This window comes from Lepidochelys kempii, chromosome 1, assembly GCF_965140285.1.
Source record: "Lepidochelys kempii isolate rLepKem1 chromosome 1, rLepKem1.hap1, whole genome shotgun sequence".
Taxonomy (NCBI): domain Eukaryota; kingdom Metazoa; phylum Chordata; order Testudines; family Cheloniidae; genus Lepidochelys; species Lepidochelys kempii.
In genome coordinates, this window is record NC_136380.1 from 268,599,284 (window position 1) to 268,615,447 (window position 16,164).

Sequence of the window (16,164 nt, forward strand, 5' to 3'; positions counted from 1 at the left end):
AGGTACTGAAGCCAATATGAATACCCATAACAACTTTTTACAAACAAACAAAACAAACCAAAGAAACAATCATTGAGTAGAAGTGTACTTCAAACTTGTCCAGTTTTGACTCTTCACATTCTACTGCCTTCCATTCCAAACTGGAATAGAACTGAAAGCCTCCATTCTTATCCCCATCAATATATTTATAAAATTTCCAGAAAGGAAATGGTAGGTTAGTAGTTTCATAATCTTAAAATATTACTCTTACTAAAGACTATGCTGATTAATACCAATAAGCAACAAGAGTTCTCAACACATTTTTAAATTCACATTTATGACTTACAAACCTAAAATTTTACAGAACAAAAGTTCACCATTTTACAGTAGTGTAAAATATTCAATAATCTAAGATTAAACTCCATACCCAAGGAAGTTACTACTTCACCATACATATACTGTACCTGACTGCTACCATGACCAAAGGGAGTGCTCGATAAATTGGTAGTAACATTATGCAGAATAATTTCACCACTCATAGATCCAGAAGCAATGTAGCCATCATTCCAATTAAATGTTACACAAGTTACTTCATCTTTATGATCCTGAAAGAGAAAGAAACAAACTAAAACTGAGTGCTGAAGAATATTCTAGTGGAAGACGAAATGTTTTTTCTGTGCTATTATAGAAATACTTCATCTTTGTTACAGAAGAGGCAAAACAAAAGCCTGAAGCTGACTTTTTACAGAATTATTTCAGGTTTAACTTGGGCATTCAAAAAGCATCACCCAAACAACTTGGATTTTCATGCTAGTGTAACAAAAACTGGGAACTTTGATTTACTCGACACCTGATTAGAATTTTCAGAAGGTTCTTTTATAAAACCCAACACATTCTTCATTAGGGTATCAACAGTATGTTAATTATATAATGTAAAGACCTCTAGCACGCATAAATATCAAAGTAAAATCTTTCAGGGACAACTGCCAGTTTAACAAAGTTATATTAAGAGCAGTCTACTTTTATCAAATTTCCCCCTTCAGTAGCTTTAGTGTTATTGAACATATTTGCTCAACAGTTCTCTCTTTGGCAGTGAAGGCATCATCCTGTCTTTGTACATTAAACTAAAACATCCAGGTATCATATTCCCAGCCCAAAAAGTATAAGTTTGAAACCTGTATCCATTACCCGGAAAGAAAAACTTCTTACAATACTGCAGTTATAAAAGTCTGAAAGTCAGGAAAAATCATTTTTAGGTTTCACCTATAGCAGTACATTTTTAAAGGGCTTGGTGGATGGATGACTGGCACTGATATGGAATTAGAGTTAAGGATGCAGCAGAACCTTAACTATGATTTGAAAATCTGGCAAAACTTCCCTGATTGTTGTGGCTTTTCTTAATTAAAATCTTAATACCATGTGTCTTTAATTTTATAATTTAATTTATAATTTAATTTTATAGCTGATAATAAAAAGTTATTAATATTCCTACTCTGGGGAACTTCACCCCCACATCCAGAATTAAGATTACACCATAGATTGTAAAAAGAAAACTCACAAAAGCTTATGCTCAAATAAATTTGTTAATCTCTAAGGTGCCACAAGTATTCCTTTTCTTTTTGCAAATACAGACCAACACGGCTGCTACTCTGAAACCTATCATAGGTTGTGTCTTTTATTTCATCTTGGCTTCTCATTTGCAAGACCCAAGCCAAAGTTACTTCAAAAATTATGTTCACAGATTTAAGACATGCCTGCCCGGACAGACTTTATGATGCATGCAGACTAGCTTGAAAGACTCAAAAGGTTTTCAAGAAAAGTGCGGACGTTAGACTCTACAGATATTATAAAGCCCTTAGCAAGTGACTTCAGCAGTCAGCCATGCAGCCTTTTTCCTTGCCAACCTCTACTGCCTAGAAGCTCTAGCTGCAAACAAAAGTACAGATAAATAAAACAAATTTGGAGTTGGTAGAATGAGTTGTTTTTTGAGCAGTGGCTTATTTAATTGCAAAAATAAAAACTCATTTTCAAACAAATATTCATAATGACAAAACATCTTAGTTAATTAACCTGACTTTTTTTTTTTTTTTTTTTTTTTGACAGTGGAGGGGGTAGGAAAAGGGAAACAAGTGTGGTAAAAAAAAAAAAAAAACAAGTTACATCCTTAATTATGGAGTTCATATTACTGCAGATCCATAAGATGTCATGGAAATAAATGAGACTATCACAGGTTTTTTTGTATAATGGTTTCACTGTAGGACTGAGAATCCAAAATGGACTGGTAACGGGGGGGGGGGGGGGGGGAAGCGGGGCGCAAAATGACCTCTCTAACACGTACCTTTGCTCAATGAAGGTACCAATCCTGACAACACTTCTATACATGCATAAAGTTAAGCACATATCTGAAGTTATGTATGTCCTTTTGTATTTGCAGGATCAAGGCTGTAGTAGGGCAGGAATAATAATAGAAAGTGCAGTTTCTGAAATGATTTGTTTTTAGAACGTGGCTATTTGCCAGTTTCTTCCAATATGAAAATCGCACTTAAAACATTTTGAAATCACAAAGTTTGTTATTCTGACCTTGATCCTGCAGAGACTTACACGTGTGCTTAACTTTAGGCCCTATGAGTAGCGTCCCTGATTTCAACAGAGCTGCTTATAGAGCATGAAATTAAGCATATGAGAGTCTACACAGGATCAGGGTGGTAAATAGTATCTTGTTTGCTAGCTCAAAACTAGAAAGTATACATTCAAGATGGTCAACAAAAGCTAGAAAATATGGGATCTACTTTTTTTTTCCCTGTCAACTATCAGAGCCAAAAGAAAAAATAGTTACCTTAAGGCATCGATGTAGTCTTCTAGACTTTAAATCCCAGATATTAACAGTGTTATCAAGGCCTCCACTGACAATATGCATAGAACTGGAATTTAAGCTCACACATGTCTGTTTTGCCTGGTAAAGAAAATAGGCATAAGAAATGTTTATTATTGCAGTCAGTCAGTCCGTCCGTCCACCTGCTCTCTCGCTCTACACCCCCCACATATTATTTATAAATAAAATATCATGTAAATGCTCAAGAGCTTAATCTTTACTAACACAATCAGTCCCACTGACTTCAATGAAACTATTGGTGCACGCAACGATTACTTATATATGTGAGAATTAGTCAGACAGGACTCTAAGTATGTTACTTAAATATTAAACCCATCATATGGGCTCAAACCTCTCACTCCACTTTTTCCTCTTTCCTGTTTATGTTGCCACAACCTCAGTTTCCTTTATTTCAATAAGCATTTTCCCTATACAATATAGCTCCAGAAGTGAGGCCATACATTTCTAGTCTCACACAATAGCTACTGTGCACAAATGGGATAAGACTTTCAAAAACAAATTCCTTAAAAAGACACTGCAAAGCTGTCTAGGTCTCCAAGTTCATATTCTTTAAACATTACAGAGAATATTATAGTTGCAAGTCTTCCAATTCCACAAAGTGCTTCTTTTTTAAAATAATCACTGCAGCACTGAATTTGAAAAAAACAAAACAAAACAAAAAAGCCACTCTCAATGACAGACCTACACTGAAGACAGAACTTTTTTATTATTTATTATTATTAATTATTATTATTAAAGATTCACTTTGAAGTTCTTGGGTCTGGGAAAGTCCACAGGAGAGCAACAAAAAATGATTAAAGATAGAAAAATTGGATTTGTTTAGTCTGGAGAAGAGAAAACTGAGGGGGAATATGATAACAGTTTTCAAGTACGTAAAAGGCTGTTACAAGGACAAGGGGAAAAAATTGTTCTCTTTAACCTGTGAGGATAGCTTAATTTCAGCAAGGCCGGTTTCAGTTGGACATTTGGAAAAACTTCCCATCCAGGTAGTTAAACACTGGAATAAATTTCTTCGGGTCACTGTGGAATCTTCATCAGTGGTTTTTAAGAGCACCTGTCAGGGATTGTCTAGAGAGATAATACTTAGTCCTGCCTCGAGTACAGGGGACTGGACTAGAAGTCCTCGAGAGGTCCCTTCCAGTCCTATGATTATAAAAGCTACAGTAGTTCGGAACCCGATTATAACAAGTTAGCACTCCAACACAGTTTACTCAAGCAGCCATGTCAGAGTATTACTCTATAAGTGGGTCCCTCTCCCTGGTATAGTAAGTTTTATAATGTATATGGGATGGGATCGAACACTTGTTACAAAAATCGAGTGATTTCACACACACACACTTAAAAGAGGCTATAGTTATGACAACCCAGCAAAAATTTAAGAACAAAGTTTAAGTCTCATTTTCTGCTCCTGCAACTAGGTAGCATTTACTGACCTAATGTAACCCAACGATACATTGTGTTGTCCCATTGAACTCAAGTTAATAAAGTGGCAACAAGCTCAACACTATATATCGGGGTGGCCAACATGAGCCTGAGAAGGAGCCAGAATTTACCAATGTACATTGCCAAAGAGCCTCAGTAATATGTCAGCAGCCCCCCAGAAGCTTCCCCCACTCGCTCCCAGCTTCTCCCACCCACCAGCAGCCCCGCTGATGATCGTCCCCCCACACCTCCTTATCAGCTGTTTCATGGCTTGCGGGAGGCTCGGGGAGGGGAAGGGGGAGGAGTGAGGGCACACAGACTCAGAGGGGGGGGAAGGGGTGGAGTGGGGTCAGGGCCTCTAGCAGAGGGGAGAGGCTCAGCAGAGAGCATCCCCCGGCACACTGGAAAGTTGGCACCTGTAGCTCCAGCCCTGGAGTTGGTGCCTATACAAGGAGCTGCATATTGACTTCTGAAAAGCCACATGTGGCTCCGGAGCCACAGGTTGACCACCCCTGCTATATATATATATTGCTCAATTTTCTGACACTTGGCATTGTGTGTCATAACCTTAACAGTACTTGATTATAAGTGGTATCTAATAAAGTTGTAAAAAAAGTGAGCAGAGCAGACATAATGCAAATACAAGACAGAAAAAACAAAGCCACAAGTTATACTTACCCCTTCAGCTAGTTCAAAAAGTGGAACAGCTTTACCCTTACAGCTTGAAACAACTATTTTATCACCAATGGTAGACGCAGTGACCAGAAAATTATCTGAATTGGGAGTTAAGGACCATAGAATATAGATCATAAAACTCTGTACAGCTGCTGGCAAGCAAGTGTAGGTACTACCCATCATTGTATCTGTTCAATAGATTGGCTTAAAAAGTACTATACCTTGAAATGACATAGTTGCTTTGAAACTCTGCTCTTTGAGGGGGGGAATAAAAAGATATGGAGTGAGGTTCCTTGCTCCTGATTCTCTTTTAGGGAATTTCATTAAGCAGCTGTTATGTAAATAGTTTGCCTTTTCCTGAAGTAGATTCTCCTACATGATGCCACTGCCCCCCAACCCTAACAAAAAACCAAGGCAAATTTGGCGGGGTGCGTGTGGGGGGGGGTGGAGGGGGGTATTTGGATTATTTTTGTTGGTTAAATCTCCACCCCGCTAGCCTGTCTACCCTGTCAATATTTCTCTCCCATCTATCCCCACAACATTTTCTCCCTCACTTCTTTTAGCCTCCATCTACCATTAAGCAAAATTCCAATCAATGTTTGTTACCGTTAGTAAGCTTATAAATCTAGAGAAAACACCACTTCATGCCAAAAAATCCAATTCAGTGTGCTGTTCCTAGAATATAGCACAGGTTACTATGGTTTAGTTTCCAGTGGTCTTCTAGATAAGGAAAACCATACAATACTTCTAATAAAAAGTTATTTTGTGTTTAGAATTATGAAAATGACTATTTTAGATATATGTTGCATACACGATAATAAGCAGAATCAGATTACAGTACAAGTATTGTGAAAGGGAGATTTATCATTATCCCACAGTTAATTTTAATATGAAATAAGCTTTACCTAAACCTTTTGAATGAAGAAAAAACTCAAAATAGAGCCCTTTTGGGGGCTTAACTAACACCAGAGCACATTAGCAACAGTTGCAGTTGTTATGACCACAATGCCAATAAGTCTTTTGTCACCCATAGTAGCTTATTAAGGACAAAATATAGTCTGGAGCAAATAAAGATGCAACTGGAGTTAAAGTTTATCTTCACTAGCGATAGCATAACAAAACTCTTTTTAACAGCTCGGGCATACAAAATAGTAAGAACAGCCTTTGACATAAAACAGATATACAAGATGGCATTCACCACTATGCTCTTCTCTCAGAGCATTTGCAGGGAAGATGATCGATGAGTAGAGGGATAAAATACACAGGATCAAGGTGGGTGGAAATGGGAGAAGTATAGCACTTTTCCCCCTCCACCCCACCCCAAGGAGTGCAGAGTGCCCCACTCCTCAAACTTGAAATAACCAGAGTAACTATCCCCTCTGAGACACGTGTCCCTCTTATAGTCATCTCCAGGGCAGTGGATATGAGGATTAGTATCTGAAGTAAACAAATACAAATCTAGTTAGCTGGATTTGTAACCCAAGAAAATTAAACCTCTCCTCTTAATTAAAGAAAATTAAACCTCTGCCATCTGAAAAAGTGCACACATATGGCATTAGGGATGTGGGAAGAAGGGGGACAAGTCATTCCCTAGTTCTGACACTGAGTTAACTCAACTTAAACTTGCACGCAGAAGTATGATTTTTATCATGTATTATTGTTACAAACACCATCTTAGATTAAGGGACTTAAATATTTTTTCCGGTTTGCTTTGTGTATTTGACAGCACTTGCACACAGGCACTTTCATGATTTCCCCCACAATTTCCCTTTTTGCTTATATCTACCTTTCATACAGAAACAAAGGACAAAAATATTTTAAAAAAATTAGGAAAACCTTGTTGTAAAAATCCCATGAAGACTGGCAGAGGGATTCAGAGACAGATGTAGTAACTAAAATACTTTAATTTTGTTTTAAACCGTCTAGAATTCAAGTTGACTATATCCCTTCAGAGCTCTTGTTTAGTATTTGCACTATTTTAGTCAGTCTTTCCTCAATCTCTACTACTAAAATCCTCATCCACACCTTCGTTACTGTAACCTTTGCCTCATCTCTCTCACACACACACACAATTCAAACCTCAGGGGTTCAGGACCCAAAAGAGCCACAGTAGTGTGAATTCATCGTTTCATTTACTATAGTACTATATATTCATATTTAAACAGTATGACAGGGGAAATATTTTGTTTTTATTAAATATGTACTTTTATTCTCACAGCAAAATGATTGACCAAGTATTTTATCAACTACAATTGGTTAACATAATAAAAGCATCCTGATTGGTTAATAATTAAAATCACACTGTGTTTTAAAATCATGTGCTGCAAAGAGCCACAAGACACACATTAAAGAGCCACTTGTGGCTCGCAGGCCTCAGTCTGAGTATCACTGATCTAAACATCTCATTTTATTCCTCAACTCTAAATAGTTTCTGCATCAGAGGACAAACTCTGCCTAAAACTAAAAAAGCAGTTCTTCAAATCAAGACTAAATGAAAACTGATATTTACATATACTTTAATCCAGAAGTTCAATAGAGCTTTACAGAAATGCACAGATACAGTACCAAACTGACACAGTAAAGGATATTATTATTGCCCCAACATAGTGAGTTGACTGAATGCGAAGTATGTGGGTTGAACTGCTCCACCACTGTTATAGATGAGGAGTCCCAAATTTTAATATCATCTCCTGATGAAGCAAAACGGATGCTTTCCTGCATGGCTGCACCTATAGGTCTTAAAAAAAAAAAAAAAAAAAAGCATGGGGGAAAAAAAGTCAGCTCCAGTTCACCTTGTAAATTAAAGGGAAGGATTCCATCCACAGTTACTTACAAGATTTCCTTAATTAAAAAAATGACAAATTAAAGCATCAAGCTGACGTTATACAAACAGTCAAAAAGATGGAATTTGTAGCCTGTGATATTAAATCTGACTGGCTGATAACTCATAACTGTTCAGATTGAAGCACTACAGATAGTAAATTCCCCCACCCACCCTCTTTTAAATGCTTAATTCTTTGAGTTCATAACAGCTTCATTCTGAACCATGAGTATTTTCAGAGACCTGTTTTGAGAAACAGCAGATGGAGCTATTCAGGCTAAAATAAATGAATTGTTCCAGCAAGGATTGGAAGTTTAAACTGTAAGCACTCCAGTGCCTCCCCCATCCCAGATCATATAAAGAGATGGGGGAAAATCTGAAACTGTGGTTTTAGTAACACAGATCATTCAAAAGAGTTTGAAGTTTCTAATTTATTGTCACTATCAATGCTGTTTGGTTTTGTACTACATTCAACTTCCACAATAAAAACAGACTACTCAGTTTCACTTTTGTTTATAATCAGTTTTCTTTTCACCAATTTATGCACTAGCATTTTCTTTTTTGATTTGTTATAGAAACATTTCCATATGATCTTTGGTTGTTGTGCCTAAACAAACTGATACTTTAACTTGATTCAAATTATTTTTAAAAAAATCCACACATGCAAAATATGGAAGGAAAAAAAAAAGACAGACAGACAGACATAAGACCAAGCCCCATGACACTTGTACTCATTTAAGGTTCCCTAGCACAGCAAACTGGCAATTGATGTACTCTGCCTACTTAAACTTTTCCCTGTAGTTTTAACTGAATTTCATATCCTTTTCCCCTGATTAGCCTAAACTTGTGTGTGTGCGCGCACGCGCATAATGAAGTGTTGCTGTGTATTGTTTAACTGCTGCTGGATTTCACCCAATATGGGGCTGCACTTCATCATAAGAGAGGGAGAGTGGTGGTCTTTTTAATACTGGAAATTGTGTATATCTGTTAAGCGTGCAAACTGCTATTTGGTCTTTCTAAATGGAAGATGCTATGAAAGCAAATTATTATTAGCCAATGGAGATCTCAAAGCTTTTTCCTGTAAATGAAACAATACTTCCACAATTTGATAACTAGCATGTGCTTTCCTTCAGTTATCCCTGCCACAGCAATAATCCCTCCTGAGTTTTACTGATTATATCAAATTCCTCTTCTAATTTCTACTAGAGATAGGCCCACCTGGAATACCAGAACCAAACTCTCACAATCGGAGGGTACGTCAGTGCTAAAGGGGCACAGCTAGGCTGCTGCGGCTGTAGCCCCATAGTGCTGTAGACTCTTCCTACATCACTGGCAGGGATTTCTCCCTCAGAGCAGTAGGGGCTAGATCGATGGGAGAATTCTTCCCTTGATCTAGCTGAGTCTGTCTACATCAGGGGTTAGGTCTGACATTTTTCACAGCCTCAGCGCCTTAAGTAGGTGGATATAATTTTTAGATCTAGATCAGGCCTAAATCTCAACCCAGTTGGCTCCAGCCTTTCACAAAGTTCGGCGGGTGAAGGCTGAACGGTGCCAGTTTTCCAAGTCTGCAAACTCCACCCGCCGTGACATTTAAGCGACGCCCTCGGCGTGCAGGTCTCGGCCCCCCACCCCACCGGGCCTGGGGCGGGTTTCTAGCACGCCGCGCGCCACCCTGGGACCGCGGGAGGCCGGATTTTCAGGGTTAAAAGAGGCTGCAGCCCCCGGCTGCCCCGGGAACTTCGCTCGTGCTCCCCCATCCCCCGGGGCTTTCACCTGCCGGCGAACCGATGGCCACTGCGGACGGCAGAGGGGACTGACCGGGGGAGGCGGCCCGCCCGGCTCAGCGGGAGGGGGCCGCTGCCCAGGTAACAGGCACCTGGCCCGACCACACTCAGACCCCGCCCCGCGGCCCTTTCCGATTGGCTGGGGCACCCCGGCTCAGAGTCCCCTACAGGGTCCGACTCACGGTTCCAGCCAATGAGCGTGGCTAACGGCAGCGGGCCCCGCGAGACACTTACCTGCAAGCGCCCGCCCACCGCTTCTCCCCAGGCGCCGGGCAGCGACAGCGGAATTTCCGCGCCTCTTGCAACTTAACAGCCCATCCCAACAGCCACCGCGAGCCCGCTCCCCCCGCCGACTCCGTCTACGGCGGCCCAGAGAGGGCAAAAGGGTTAGAGCGCGTTCGCGTTCCCTTACAGGTCCAGCAGCGGGGCGGCGCCTGACGGGACGCAGTTGGGTCTGGGCTGCACGTGGCGGCCGGCTCCAGAGCAAGGGCAGGGAAGCGGGGGAGTGGCGTCCGCTGTGGGGGCTGCAGGCCGTGCCGCTCCGGGGGACAGAGAGGGAAGCGGCCCCTAACTCCCGCCTCTGCAGGGTTCCACGTGTGCAGAGCCGGGCGGGCAGGGACAGGCACGTGTCACAGGTGTGCACCGACAGGCAGACGCGGGTGCAGGCGGACCCACAGACAGACGGAGGGGTGCAGACAGGCGTGCAGACGGACAGGCAGACGTGCCCAGGCAGATGGATAGACCCGCGCACACAGACACGTGTGCAGGCAGACACGCACCCACACACACGCAGCTCGTCTGGTGTGCCTGCCGCTGCCCCCCTTCGGCCTGCGGATGCACGGTCCGGGCGGGGGCCGGGTAGCAGGGGCGCTAACGCTGGCCCTGCCCTGCCCTGCCCTGCCCTTGGCTGGATCCTGGCGCAGATGGCGCTGGAAGGGCCCAGGGTGGCGCAGGGAAGTGCTTATTGATCCTTTCAGCCATTAGCGCATACGTGTGTAATGGGGATGAGCTTAGCCCATATTGCCAAAACATTGAGGAAATCTGGATCTAGATCCATAAGGACTGGCCTGTATCATCGTAATGGGTCAAAGCCTAATCCTGTCTCCTGCATGTGCCAGTGCCCATTCATTATATGTGTACACCACCTAGCACAGTGGTTCTCAAAGTTTTGTACTGGTGACCCCTTTCACATAGCAAGCCTCTGAGTGCGAGACCCACCTTATAAATTAAAAACACTGTTTTATATATTTAACACCATTATAAATGCTGAAGGGAAAGTGGGGTTTGCGGTGGAGATTGATAACTTGTGACCCCCCATGTAATAACCTTGCAACCCCCCAACCCCCAGTTTGAGAACCCCTGACCCAGCACAATGGGGCTACTAATCATGACTGGCTTCTAGGTGCTACTGTAAATAAAACCAACCCCAACTTGGAGAAGGTTCAGTTCTTGTACTGAACTTTCCAGCTTAAAGCACCATTTAATTTATTTACAGGACTACAACATTCTACCCCGTCCCCCATTTCTTGGCATGTATACCCTTACTGTGAATATGAATTGCTTACTCCAGCTTCTTTTCTGCTTCAAAAAACAAGATAAACATTGTATGGTCTGTTAAAGTGACAACTGTCAGTTCCTCACAGCCAGTGTTGGTGTTTCACATTGTCTTTGTTCTCTCGCTCTAAATGGTATATTCTTTAATAAAGACTATTACTAGAGGGCTATTAAACACAAAAGCAGCAAAACAAAATGATACAGTGCAGATTCCTTCAGCCCCTAGCTTCCTTGGTATTGGCCTTGCCTCCTAATGAGTCTTTCCCTTATAAATGATCTCAATGTTGCTAAGTATAAAATGCCCATGCCAACTCCATTGCTGATGAAATGTTAATTTGTCTGGTTCACTTTATTTGTCCTGGTCTATGTAAGTGAGCTAAGGTCAGGAAAAAACAAAATCATACAAAATGCCATTACTTTTCATTTTCCTGACAGCCTTTAGCATTGTGTCTTTATTCCTTACATTCATCATCATCACACAAGCATTGTTCATGTTTTATGAACAAACATGCACCATGGAACACCATGAACAAACATGCACCATCTTCTGCACCAATAGCTCTTCCCAAGGGACTCCTGTAGCATTAGTCAGCATTAGTCAGTACTCTTTTTCTTCTTGTAGGCTTAAAGAGTCTGATTCTCCTCTCACGTGTGTGTAAATTAGTACCTCCCTTAAAGTCAGCGGAGTTACACAGATGTAAAAGCAATGTGAAAGGAGAGTCAGGCTCATGATCTATGACAGAAATTTCTCCAAGTCTCCCTCCCACCAAAGAGTCAGTTTCTGCCTCATTTACAGGGATTCCAAAAAGCCCCAGGCAGTCCAATAATAAATCTCTCTACCTTTTTGTCTTAATGTGATTCTCAACTGTCTTGTTTATTTTTGCTGTGCTCCTATCATTGTCTACTACACAGAATGCAAAGCCTTTATTTTCCTTAGCTATTGCCTCAGGCTTTTTTTATTTTAGCTTCTCACTCAGGGATTTAACCAGTTTTATACGGTTGTCCATCCCTACAAGACAGGTTTTCCACTTTGCTTCCAAGAGATGCTGTGATAAATGAAGGGGGGGTAGCTTCCTTTTAGGGATACCCAGCCAGCCAGTTAGCCAGAACATCCCACTTGGTAGCTGTTCTCTACTTGCTTTACCTGTAAAGCGTTAAAAAATCTGACAGCATGCACAGGTAAAAGGAAGTGAGTGGGTTCCTGGCCAAAAGAGCCAATGGGAAGGCTAGAACTTTTAAAAATTGAAACAAGACTCCCCTTTTGTCTGTCTGTGGTGGTTCTCCTGGAGAGAATGGACAGAGCAGCTATGCTGTAAGAAGCTTGCGCCAGGTATGAAAAATAATCAAATCATACGTAGAAGCTACTCAATTTGAAACCCCAGATATCTAACTAGATCAGGAAATGTCTAGGAAGACACAATTAGGTTTACTTCTTTTATTTCTTATTGGCTTGTGGCTCCTCTGTGCTAACCCCCAAATGCTTTTGTTTTGCTTGTGTAACCCTTCTGCCCGTCAGAGTTGGCAGCAACAAGGGCCGGGTTCAATATCTAGGGGATCCATTCCAATAACACAATGCAAACCGGCTCGAGCCCCCACCCAGTGACCTGGGACAAATATATACCACCCCCGCTGGGCGCCTCCAAGAGGCAATACTTCCCCTCTCGCAAGCACATAGTCTGAGTGTAGCAAAAGCCTTTTAATAACAGAGAGAAACAATGTGGCATTATGTTGGGGAAACACCACCAACAGGATTCATAACACAACCCATGAGCAAAAAAACCCACCCCAAGCAAATTGGGGCATGCCCTTTTCCCTTTGGTTCTTGAGTCCAGCAACCCCAAATCACCCAAAGTCCCAAAAGTCCAATGCCCCAAAAGTCTCTCTCCCTGGTCAGGGCAGCCCCAGAGTTCAAAAGTTTATCTGCGGAGCTTTACCTCCCAACCTGTGTGGAAATGGGACGGGGGTAAGAGGCACCTTACATGATCTGAAGCTGACCGCCCCATAGCTCCATAGCTGCGCTCCGCTCCGCCAGCCGCCCCACGAACTCCTTCGCTCAGCTGCGCTCCGCCCCACTCCGCCAGCCGCCCCATGAACTCCTTCGCTCAGCTCCACAGCCCACAAGCAGCTCCTGCCATCCACAAACTGCTCCGCGTTGAACTGCTTCACCAGCCGGTCCGCAAGGCACTCCAGCCGTCCCGCAAACTGCTCCACAATATATCTTCAGGCTCCCCCACTACTTAACACAACACTCAGTGATTTCAGCTCTTAGGTGAATTCAGCTTGTAGTAGGGGAGCCCCAGTGCTGGTGCACTGTCAGCCCAAAGTGAGCTCAGCAGCCTATAACTAGACTTCTAATGAAATCAAAATTAGCTCTGATATTCCACAGTGGAGAGAGGAGGAAGTGCAATTAGCATGTAAGGCCCTCACCAAGGGGCCCATGCCACCAAGTGTTAATACTTGTCTCCAACCTCTCTCCATTCACACAGTTTTGGAACCCATGACCCTTGCCTAGCGAGTGCTACTTAGTTGATGGTGAATCCCTCCATCATAACAAAAGGCCACGCACAGTTCCAAGCACAGTTCCCATAATCAGGGTAATAACAATTTATTCTTTCTGCCCCAATAACAGAGACACTGGGGATCCCACAGCAGCCAAAGTGACCATTTGGGCAGCTATGGTCTCATTCTAGGCGGGGTGGGTGTGCCTATGCAAATGAGATCAGCCCCTGAAGTTCTTTTCCACAACTTGCCACACCTCACCACCAGATGTCAGGGTGGAGCTCATCCTGACACTGCTTACACTTGTAACCATTAAGCTGGACTTCAAGACAACCATTCTTGATGCTTATTATTATTCTTGATGCTCTTTTTAAATCTAGCAGTAGCCCAAGTTCCAAATGTATTTTCTTTCTTTTTGTTTTTAATAAAATTTACGTTTTTTAAGAACAGGATTGGGTTTTTGTGTCCTAAGAAGTTTATGCATATAACAAACACTCATTTGAAATTCTCCATTTACACACACACACACACACACACACACATACAATGGGAGGTTTGCATCATTAGTACACCCATTCTGGGGAGCAGGGGAAGGGACATACAGTTGGAGTGAAAGGGAGGACTCCCCCTTCATTTACATGGATGCCCAGATTGGGGGGAGAGACTCCCCTTATTTGCTCTAGTACCTGAGAAAGAAGGTGGTCACACCCACAGTGGGAGTGTGGAAGGAAGAGAAACAGGTGCTCCTCCATTTGCTGCACACTCACATGAGAGAGGAGTGGAGCCCCCCCCATTTGTTGCACACCCGCCTAGTTCCCACGCCCTGCCAAATTCTAGGTTGAGAAACTTTCCAAACTTTCCCCAGTTGGGTGGTCAGGAGTGAGCGTGGCAGGGAGGGCTGTGAGCTGGGATTGGTTGGGCAGGCAAGGTGCCAGGCTGTGATCGGCTAGGCTCTGTCCCCCTCTTCATAAGGGTGGCAAGCGTTCGCTGGGTAAGCGTCTCTCAGCGGGTTAAATTAAAATCGGCAGTGAGTGGTTTCCACAGATTAAAAAAAAAGGACATCAGGGCTTGTCAAACGGCATCTGGGCACACAAGCTGAAACCCAGACTTTCCAGGTGAAAACCAGATATGTGGGAACCCTAATTCATGCATTCCTGGAATATCGGACATTCCAGGACTTCTGGGAACAGTGTGAGCCTGCCCCTGCCAATGTGACCCCACTGATGCTAGCATGACCTCGGATGCACAATGAACGTGAGGTTACGCTGCATGGGGGCAGAATGACGCCCCCATGCGGCATGATGTTGCACATGCTGTGCGTGCCAGGCCACACTGCTTGTGGGGGGAGACACCAGGTCTAAGAGCGTGCTGTTCTGTCCCCGCCAGTATGACCTTGCGTGGGAGGTGATGCTTGCAGGGGCAAAGCAGCACAGTCTTCAAAATGGCATCCCCCATCCAATACCCGATGAAACCAATCCAGTTTTGTTTGTCCAGATGGGGGACAAACCCTAGAAAACCAGGACTGTCTGGTTTAATACCAGACAAGTGGCCTGCCTAGCCTTATCCAGAGTCAGAACAGGAGCTGAGGGTCAGACCCAGGTTACTTGGATCAAAGCAAGGCAGGAGCACGCCTGGGTTTGAGACAGGATCAGGGCAGGAACAAGGTCAGAGTAGGAGCTATTGCAGCTATGGGCAAATTCCATGAGCAGTTGCCAAACTGCTTCTGGGCTCAAGAGCTGGTCTGCTGACTCTTCTTGCCAATCAGGCAGTGTAGCCAATCAGGAAACAGGCCAGCTGCACTTATTAGGTTGCCCAGAGACTGGCTCTGCTGCAGACCCTGATTCCTGACAGTCAGGAGGAGAAAAATACAGTGCATGTCTTTTACAAGTATAACTTGATTTCAAAAATTTTGAAACAACTCTATGTTGAGTGGTGAGATTGGTTCAGTCACATTCTCACAATCAGCATATTATCGACTTTAGTCACGCATATGCTGTAATTTTATTGGTTAATAACGGTCTTCATTTCTTATGCTGTAGGAGTGTTGTCATATTCCCAGATATATGGTGGAAGATATGGTCAGGGCCTAGCCCCGATTGCCTGTGCTTTGTGCTGTTGGAGTGCTGCAAAGCAGCCACAGAACTGGCAGATACCTGGAATTCTTCGGTGGTGTAGTCACAGTAACAGCTCCTTTGCCAACTCCCTGCTAGCCCCTTGAGTAGGAGGCATGGCCAGAGGAAAGGATTACGGCTGGGACATCCCTTTGCCCTGGCAGTCTTTGGCTATTGAAATGACCCTGTGTACAACTGGCCAGAAGCAAGATCAACCATGAGATACACTAACTTCCTCTGGGACTGACCCCCAATGTAAAGGCAGCTTAAAGCAGTGTTTTCCCCAGGAATTGAAATTAGGGAAGGGGTGTTCAAATTTACAGGGTGTGTGTGTCAGGGCCGATGATGGGTGAGACCGTGAGGGTGAAGGTGGGCTGTATGACACCATAGTAAAAACTGAAAAATGTTTCATGATAATTTTATTAG

At 43.1% G+C, this 16,164-nt stretch overlaps 1 protein-coding gene across 4 annotated transcripts in view; it reads right to left on the bottom strand.

Moving 5' to 3' along the window:
- NEDD1 (NEDD1 gamma-tubulin ring complex targeting factor) overlaps positions 1-9,892 on the bottom strand; it is a 57,714-nt gene extending 47,822 nt beyond the window's left edge. The window contains exons 1-5 of one of the 4 annotated variants that reach the window (XR_012156706.2): positions 9,564-9,647; positions 7,555-7,706; positions 4,973-5,064; positions 2,816-2,932; positions 444-584 (exon numbers count right to left, since the gene is read on the bottom strand). Coding sequence is in view for 3 of the 4 variants with exons in the window: in XM_073327474.2 (XP_073183575.1) it covers positions 444-584; positions 2,816-2,932; positions 4,973-5,064; positions 7,555-7,690 (486 nt within the window). In the remaining variant the exon portion in view is untranslated. Of the gene's footprint in view, positions 1-443; positions 585-2,815; positions 2,933-4,972; positions 5,065-7,554; positions 7,707-9,563; positions 9,714-9,808 lie in introns of those variants that run through there. The other 3 variants (XM_073327474.2, XM_073327476.2, XM_073327475.2) reach the window with 3 other exon arrangements.
- Positions 9,893-16,164: the final 6,272 nt, after the last annotated feature.